This window comes from Peromyscus californicus, unplaced genomic scaffold (assembly GCF_007827085.1).
Source record: "Peromyscus californicus insignis strain IS unplaced genomic scaffold, ASM782708v3 Scaffold_4__1_contigs__length_199733344, whole genome shotgun sequence".
Lineage (NCBI taxonomy): Eukaryota > Metazoa > Chordata > Mammalia > Rodentia > Cricetidae > Peromyscus > Peromyscus californicus.
Genome location: NW_026294562.1, coordinates 88,821,189 through 88,830,670, shown reverse-complemented (window position 1 = coordinate 88,830,670; position 9,482 = coordinate 88,821,189). Strand labels below are relative to the sequence as shown.

General features: G+C 47.6%; 1 protein-coding gene across 1 annotated transcript in view; it reads left to right on the top strand.

The window, feature by feature from the left end:
• Window positions 1-1,488: 1,488 nt before the first annotated feature.
• The window catches only part of Insc (INSC spindle orientation adaptor protein), a 112,119-nt gene continuing 104,125 nt past the window's right edge, over window positions 1,489-9,482 (top strand). Inside the window, exon 1 of the mRNA XM_052763368.1 lies at window positions 1,489-1,881. Coding sequence (XP_052619328.1) covers window positions 1,600-1,881 — 282 coding nt within the window. The 5' untranslated portion in view covers window positions 1,489-1,599. The remainder of the gene's footprint in view (window positions 1,882-9,482) is intronic.

The window sequence follows — 9,482 nt, the reverse complement described above, 5'->3', positions numbered from 1 at the left end:
GTGTGTATGTATGCTTTTGTCTGTGTGTATTTATGGGTGTATATGTGCATAGGTGTCTGTGTGTACATATGTATGTATTTGTGTATGTGTATGTATGTGTTTATGTGTTATGTGTGTTGTGTGTCTATGTGTGTATGTGTCTGTGTATGTGATTATTTGTATGTGTGTGTGTGTGTGTGTGTATATTGGTTGGGTTGAAACCTTTAACGACAAGCGACTAAAGAGCACATGTAGCAAACTAAATGATTCTTCTTACTTCAAATATAAGTACAAGATTGGACTTAGAATAAAAGCCCTCTGAGGCCTCTTGCTAACGGTGCTGATTAAGACCTAAGCCTCACTTCTGACATGCTACAAACCATCTTTGCCTTCCTGGTCATGGCACATCCCTGAGCTTTGAGACTTTTAAAGTCTATAAGCAGGCATACCTGGTGACGAGTCCATTATATATTTGGGGAAACTAAAGCTCAGAGCAGTTGGTTGACATGACCAAGGTACAGCCAGAAAGTAGTAGAGGGAGACAGAGTCCAGGTTATCTGCATGCCCTTTTACCTACCAGTGGCACATGGAGATACGGGTCTGCAAACTGCCTACTTGAGGAAAGTGTGGTGTAGTGTTAGCACCTAGCCGATGTCCCCTAGAGGCCCAGGCCCTGTTCCAGGGAAGGAAACAGACCTAAGGATAAGGTACTGAAGTCCTCTCACACAGCTGGGGGCAAAGTTCTGCTGTCTGGGTGGAAGCAAACTGGAATTGAAATTGGCTCCTGGGGGAATGACTGGGCCACCTGCAGAGCCCTGAGCCCCCAGGGAGCCAAGGTGAGTGATTTGATGTCAAAGCGGTGGTATGCCCAAGGCCAGGCATCAGCCAAGCCAGCCAGAACCTGGAGCAAAGAACAGGAGTGTTTAGCATCAAGGAAGAGACTCATGACATTGTGCCATGGAGATGACGCTGAGCTTGCTCTCCCTGAACATACAATGTGAACAAACCCACAAACCCCTCATCAGGCCCCAGGTGGTGGAGAACTGTTTTTTCTTGGCACTCTAGGAAGGTAGAGGCTCTTCAGGCTCCGGGGATTCATAGCAGGGTGGAAGCCATTGGATGGAATGAACTAGAAGCTTCCTTTCAGTCTAAAAATGTAGCATTCCAGAGCTTTTGGTCCTGGACCAGACTTCTGTGGACTTAGCCATCTGACATGGAGCCCAGGGGTGAGGGTGAGGTGGGGAGGCGCCTCATCAACACCCCCTGTCATTTTTGGCAGGTCTGTGATGTGGAGAGTGACTTAAGTGGGCAATTGAGTTTGCAAAGGGAAGCACCTGCAGTGGACAAACCCTATTGCATTCCTGGCATTTGGGGCGGCTCAGTGAGGCTGTGCCCTCCTCAGGGATGTGAATTGCGCCCAAATCTCTCCCTGTTTTCTTTCAGCTCCAGGAAACTGATCGTGGCAGCACAGTCCCTTCCCCTCTCCAGATGTTGGCTTGCGGGACACATGTGGGCGCCCTCGCCTGGCCGGCTCTGGTGGCTCCGGGTGATGGCCCAGCCCAGGGGTGAGTCGGGTCTCTAATTAGACCCGACCACGTCCCCATTCCAGAGCTCCCACAGATGACAGCACGCGGTCTCCACTGTGGCCAGGGGCTCCGAAATAGCCCTCGCTCCCCGGCAGAGCCTCTTAGGCCACGGTGCTTGGCGCAGGACAAACGTTTAGCTGGGTGTGCACTGCTGGGGAAGAGCCTGGGATTGGGGGGTGGGGGCAGTAGGCAGCCTCCGGCAGCGCCGCCGGCCCCAGCGGCCACTTTGCGCCTGGCCTCTGGAGTTCCAGCTGCTGTGAGCTGTCACCCATCGCTGGCCTCTGCACACACCCGCTTTCTGCCTTGTAAGCTCAGAGTAAGTAAGCAGAGGGGATGGCTAGCTCTATGGCTGGATTCAGGAGCTGGGCCTGGACTGGAGCTGCCGGCATAATTATGACCTCTAGGATAGCAGGTGTGATTGTGCCAGTGTGAGAGTTTGTGAGCAGGAGCGGGTGTCAGTGGAAGGGAGTGTGTCTAGCACAGGAATTTTCTAGCATGTGCTCGTGTGTGTGTGTGTGTGTGTGTGTGTGTGTGTGTGTGTGTGTGTGTGTGTGTGTTGGGCCGGGAGCATGCTCAAAGGTGGCAGCTGTGTCTGTGGCACACAGGTGGGCCAAGCTGTGCCAGTGGAAGTGAAGTGCCTCTGTGTGGGGGCCAGGAACCTGTTGTCTAGAGGGAGGGAACCTGCCAGTGTGGATGATGAATTAGGGTGAGAGACAGCTCAGAAGGTGGATAAGGAGCAATAGACACCTGAGCTCACACTTTCTAGGGTGACCTGATTTGTCCCCAGCTGTCGTCCTCAACTGGGGTGTCTTGCTTGTAGGTCAGGCAGCTTTGGTTTCTCAGGGCTTTGGGCCACATCGAAGCTTAAAGCTCTCATCCAATGTAAGAGTGAACAGATTTCGATGAACCTTCCTCCACGGGGCCACTTTCACAACCAGGAGAAGAGGCTGGGGTGTGGGGTCAGGGGACAGGGGACACTCACTCATGTACACTAACAGTGCAGCCACAGTCCACAGACTACACCCATGGCAAATGGCATGTGTGCAGCATGCATCCATGTTGTAAATGCATATGCAAAACCACACAGCCTTGAATTGACCCTGGCATCTGCCTTTAGCCCCCCCTTTTACTTCCTGTACCCTTCATTGGGCATCTCTGACAAAAATGGGTTCAGGAACATCACCTCAGTAGGGGAATACTTTCCACTGAGGGCTTTGGCTGGGGATTAAGGCAGGAGGTGATATGATGCCTTTGGGTATCTCATCCATGGAGCCTAGCCACAGAGCACCCTTTGGCCTTCAGGTCTAGGTGGGAAACACAGCAGTTGCTCATTTAGAGGAAGAAGTCCTGTCTTAGTGATATGGACTCAATGAGGAGGTGAGTGACTCTCAGCATCTGCAGCTTGCCCCAGACTCAAGTTCATGACTTCGGTTCATCCTGCTGCAGGAGTGCAGTGGGACTGTGGGACTGGGCTGGGGAGGGTGTGGTGAACGGGACTGGACCCATTCCTTCTGTGCTTGGGTTTTAGTCATCCTGCCTGCAGCTGCTGGGGAGACAGCCTTTCAACACCCCTCTCTCTCCTTCAGCAGTTATGTGGAGACCATTGGGAGCACCAATAACAGTGCTTGGAACACTGAGCACCCCCAAATGCCGGGACTGGTACTTACATTTATGGTTATTATTTCATTATAACTTCTAGAGCCCTTCTGCCCTGGCCATTCTCTTCTCCATAGGGTTCTGTGATGTTGTCCAAATTCAATGTGCTTCTTTGGTTTCGAAGTTAGGGAAGATTTCGTGTTTGTGATTTGGCCTGAAGGCTGCCCTTTCAGTCTGTTGAAATGGGAAATGGTCCAGGCTTAGTCATTTCCAGAGTGGTCCACTAGGGGCTACCTTTCCTTTGGTCCAAACAGATCCAACCCTTAGAGATGGATAAATAAAGGCTGGGTGTGGCTATTAGCAGGTTTGCTGCAGAGAGAAGGAACTATTTTCCCTTTCATGTTTCCCTTTTCACTCTGGCTTCTAGGAAACTCCCAGTACTTCTCACTGCTCCATCCTACTAAGTTAATAAGAGTCATCGCTTGAGTTTTGATTTCCACTTTAACAACTTATAGACTACATTTCTTTAATTGTAAATTCACTTATACTTTATAAAGGAAATGATAATGATAATGATAATAATAATAAAGAATAACCACCAATCAAAAATTCTGTTAGTCTCTGAAGATTGAAGCCACATTGTTTGGACTTTTTTCTTTTCTTTCTTTCTTTCTTTTTTTTTTTTTGAGACATCCCACTTGGAAAGATTTCATCTACTTTTAATCCATATGTCTCAATTGTGACTTCTGTGCTCGAGCTCTGATTGGTAACCCTGTCTTGGGGCTTTTCTTCCTAGTGGCTGGAGGAGAGAATGGCTATCTCTGTGCTGGTTCAGACAATGGGGATTGTCTAGAATGAATTGGGGCATTGATCAGCACCCCTGCTCTGAGGGCTTCAGCTGCCAGCCTCTCTGAGTCTCAAAAGCCCTAGTGTCTGGGTGCCCAAAGGGGTTTGATCCTTGCCCTAAACCTGGCCATGGCCCCATGACTGCCCTTCCACATGTGACCCTGCCTTGTCCAGGGCTTTGCAGGGAGGTCTGTGTCTCTTGGGTCTGAGCCCTGCTTCCCTCCACATGATTGAGGCCTTGTGAAGACAGAGGTTGGAATGAAGAATGTGGAAGTTCAGAGTGTGCAAGGGCTCACTGAAGGTTATCTTGCCTCCTCCCCTCAGTCTGGAGGCCACAGGATGGTGTTCAGCCCCATCTCTTTCTCCAGAAGGGGTCCTATAGTGATATATTGTATACTCTAATAACTTGCCTGGAGATTAGAGGACAAAGACAGCCACTAGATTAGATATAGGGGCCAGATAGTGGTGGCATGCACCCTTAATCCTGTCACTCTTGGGAGGCAGAGATCATCTGGATCTATGTGAGTTCAAGGCCACACTGGAAACAGAGCCAGGCAGTGGTGGCACACACCTTTAATCCCGGTACTGGGAAGCACACACGCCTTTAATCCCAGGAAGTGATGGCAGGGTGGAGAAAGGTATATAAAGCGTGAGTTCAGCTGAGACCCTTTTGGGTGAAGACCCTCTGATTTCAGTCAGAGGATTCCTGGAGTTGGTGAGGCAATAGGTGGTGGGTGTGGCTTGCTCTGCTTCTCTGATCTTTCAGCTTTTACCCCAATCTCTGGTACCAGGGTTTTTTAAAATTATTATTATTTTTAATTAAAAGACCATTTAAGATTCTAACAACAGGGTCTCAAGTCTGTCAGATAGTCAGAAAGCCATTTGTTACTTGGTAGAGACCCAGGGCAGGGCTCAAGTTCTCACAAGGCTGGTGAAAGCTCTAATTCTTTCTGAGAGATTGTTTTACGTGTAGAGGTTGCTGTGTTTGGGAAAGAACCCATACCAGAGCTACACTTGCATAGGGCAGTGGTTAGAGTGCCTGATGGTGACCTTTCAAGCCCCATGTGGGTGACTGCTTCTCCAGGAGGGCTAAGTCATCTAAGGTGGTGGCCATTGCTCATGTTCAAGGCTAACTATATGAGAAGCATTTGACCACAGAAGAAGAAAGAGGAAATACCCTGGGCCTGCTACTGCTAGTGGATCTGTTCTTTTCTGGACAAATGTGACCTCAAAGAGGAGATTGTATCTCTGCTGAGGATTCATCCTGGTTATGCTCTGTTGGCTTCCCGACATTGAAACTTGACCTGGTAAGCAGACTTACAACCAGCAAGAGATCATGGTGTGGGATGTCAGAATGTGTGAGTGGGAAGTCTACTCACAATTCCCCACACTTAATATCTAGTAAAAGCCAGTCAGTTCTCTGTTTTTGGCTCTTTGAATATTTTGTTTCATGAAACCTCTAGGACACCTTCTGAAATGGGAACTTGCATTTTAGACGCAGGGGAACCAAAGCATAGCTAGGTCAAATAAGCCCAGGTCAGAGCCAGCCATACCTCCTTGTCAGGTCTCCCATTCTGGAGTCTGCAGTGGATGGCTACTGGCCACTGAGTAGAACAGACAACTCTCCCCATTTTGGAAGGCTGAAAGCAGGAAAAACTGCCCCTTCAGGTTAACTAGGAGAGGACTAAGGGCTTGTCTCTGGTAACAGGATGTAAATACCATCAGCTTCATGGCTGAGCAGCATCCCTAGCCTTCCCAGCCTCAGATGGGGATAGTCAGTCCCTGGGACACAGGGGTACATGGTGAGGGAAGGCCTCATGGGCCAGGTGAGGATCTCCCAGCCAACATCATGGGGTGGGCAACATTGGGCTTCTCTGGTTTTATTTTTCCTCGGAACAATCTCTGTTCTAGGAATGTAGCTCCCACCAAAGTGCCCTGATCTAGTCAGTCCAAACTCCTCTCCTCCAGCTCTAGGTACCCCCAGTGCCAAGCTCTGGGGTGTCCCAGATCCCCTGAGGTTGTCTCTGGGCAGACAGGATTCTGCCAGGTCTGATGCAGCGTCTCTAGGCGTCAGCAGTCTGGCTGAGTAATTGTGTACCATGTTCAGTTTGCACTGGAGAAATGGAAGGCTAGTCTTACAAACCAAATATCTTGGTTTGGAAACCCTGTGAAGTGTGGGTTGTGGTCTGAGAGTGTGAGCTGCATTGTGGGCCCATGGGCCCTGCTGGTTTAAGAGATGCCATTGTGGGACAGCATATTTCATCCAGGCCATTCATCCTAATGGAGTCAGAGGTGTGCAGCACACACTGGCGGTGTGAGAGGAAAAGTACACAAGCTTTGCAGGCAGAAGGAAAGACCTGATGTCTAGTCTCAGTTTGCTGACCTGTAAAATGGATGTGTCTTATTACATTGGTGATGAGAGAAGCAGGGAGGTTATTAGAAACCTAGCATTTGGCATAGAATAAACAAACCCCGAAAGACAATCTCCCTGCTTCCAGTCCCATCCACCTTCATGAAAGAACACTAGATCGCAAGGTGGATGCCAGATCTCCTCAGCCTCTGAGCTTGATGTGTTTTCTACCTTCCCTATTTCTCCTTCCTTTTGTGTAAAATAAGAGACAAACTCCTTTTCCTCATCCCTCTGTACATTTTTTTTTTTTTTTTTTTTTTTTGGTTTTTCGAGACAGGGTTTCTCTGTGTAGCTTTGCGCCTTTCCTGGAACTCACTTGGTAGACCAGGCTGGCCTCGAACTCACAGAGATTCGCCTGGCTCTGCCTCCCGAGTGCTGGGATTAAAGGCGTGCGCCACCACCGCCCGGCTCCCTCTGTACATTTTGAGGATAATGAAGAAGAACCCAGAGACAAATCTAGAAGTTTAGATAGTACTGAGTCCCTATGAGACCATTTGTTGTGTTAGGACCCAGGCAAAGCACGTGATAAAGGCACAAAGGAACATCCCAGTCCCCAAGTCATCATCTGACCATGTGACAAGACAGACATGCACACAGAGGCCCATCTGTTGGGTATGGTCCACACAGGCCAGGTTCTCTCCAGCTGTGTACATCAGAGAGGCCTTTCCAGAGATGAACACTCATGCTCTTCATCTTGAAAGATAATAAGTTCCAGAAAGTGAACAGGAGGACCAGCATGTGCTAAGGCGCTAAGCCGTGTGTATATGTGTTGTGTTCACATGTGTGTGGACATATATATGTGCAGGTATGCATACACATGTGTGCCCGTGTCTCTACCTCCTGAGCACTGATTCCAAGTGGGCTGCTATGCCCATCTGGCTTTCATGTGGACCACTGCTGGAGATCCAAACCCCAGCCCTCACACCTGCATGGCAAGCGCTTATCCACCGAGTTATCTCCCCAGACCCCACTAAGCTTTTCTTAGTTGGAAGTTTGGGGGACTTCAAGTTACAGTGACTGGAGCCTGTGGTGTGTGCTGAGAGCTGCTGGTAGAAATGGCTTTACCAGAGGCTGTGGGAGTATACAGCAGGTGACAACTAGTATTCAATAGGTTGACCTACCAGACGAATAACTCTCTGATGGGGAGCCCCACCTGATGAGTAGGGTTCAGTAGTGAGACAGGGATGAGTAGTTCCTGTTCAGAAATGAGACAGGAGACTACACGGAGAGCTTGGAAAGGGTATTGGGCCACGGTGCTATGCTCAATTATCCAGGTAGTTCTCACATATTTACAGGCAAGGCACTGGACGTTTTTAATAGAAAGGTTGTAGTCCAATGGGAGTTCAGTTTTTCGTTTGTTAAATGTTTACTGGGTGCTTACTATTTTATGCCACTTTGAATTTTAACATTATTTTAAACTTTATTAAAATTTGCAAGACTAGATAAGAAATTCTTCTTTATCCAGTTTTTAACTGATCATATGGCGTATCTTTTTTAAAAAACCATTCTGCTTTCCTTTCTCTCCAATGACACAAAGATACATCCTTCTCACTTATCTATGCATTTTCATTGCTTGTATAAGTTATATCTCATGGTTATAAATACATTACCATACTATGTTTTTTTTTAATTAACTGTGTGAATGCACGTCAGTTTTTCATATTATCGATCTCAGAATGAATTAGAGACACTCCCTCTGTGTCCCTAAGTACTTGGGTGTGTGTTTAGAGGAGGGACAGCCCCCGTCAGTGCGGGCTGCGTTGTGTGAGCCACCTCGCTCTCAGCTGCGCAGTCCTGACAAAGCAACCTCAGGAAGGAGAGGGGTTCGGGTTCACGATTTGAGGAGACGTAGTTTACTGGGATGGTGAAGATGTGAGTGCAGTGGCAGAGAAGTGGGGTGTTGCACTCATCCTGCTCCCCCTTTATTGTTGTTGTTTGTTTTTACTCTTTTGGGGGGCCCGCCACCCAGCTCCCAGATAAATCACACACGGAGGCTTATGCTTACTTATGAATGCCCGGCCTTAGCTTGGCTTATTTCTAGCCAGCCTTCCTTAACTTAAATTAGCTTGTCTACCTCTGGCCTCAGGGGCTTTATCTTTCTTTATTCCTGTATACCTTTCTTTCCTTCTTACTCCGTGTCTGGCTGTGTAGCTGAGTGGCTGGCCCCTGAAGTCCTTCTCCTTCTCTGGCTACTTCCTTTTTTTCCCTCCCAGATTTCTCCCTCTATATATTCTCTCTGCCTGCCAGCCCTGCCCATCCTTTCTCCTGCCTTGCTATTGGCTGTTCAATTCTTTATTAGACCATCAAGTGTTTTGTACAGGCACAGTGACACAGCTTCATAGAGTTAAACAAATGCAACATAAACAAAAGTAACACACCTTAAAATAATATTCCCAAACACTTTGTATTTAGGGTGTCTTCATTATGCAGTTAAGCCTCTCTGGCAACATCCTCACAGACATGCCCAGAAGTGTATCTCCTGGCTGATGTCAGTTTCAATCAAGTTGACAATAAAGATTATATATTACAGTCCTGACACTGTCTTTGTGGCTCTACCATCTTCCTCCCAGATCTAGTCTGTATCTTCTAGCCATTATGCCTTGTTAGTCTCCTCTGCTTTATTTTTCTTGACCCCTTTGTTTTGAACAGTACAGGTAGTTACTACATTAAATATCCTCCATTTTGGGTGCTTGGTGGTCTACATAGCTAGAGTCAGGCTGTATGATTTGGGTAGGCAACTGTGTTCTCTTGAGTCTTCATTTCAGCAAGCCCCAGAATAGGACTTGTCTGGCTCCTGGTGATGGAGGCTGTCATTGCTCACTTCAGGTGATGTCTATCAATTTTTCTACAATGAAATTGCTGTTTTCCTCTCTTTAAGTTGACAAGTAACTTGTAGAGAGATATTTTGAGAATATTTACATACCATATTTGTCATCAAACTTATAGTGATATATCAGTCATAATTTTGAATTATTTATTTTATATTTATTTATTGTTATTCTATTATGTAAAAGAGTACTCATTTTCTCCCTCTCTCAATTTCCCCCTTTCTTCCTTCACAGGGG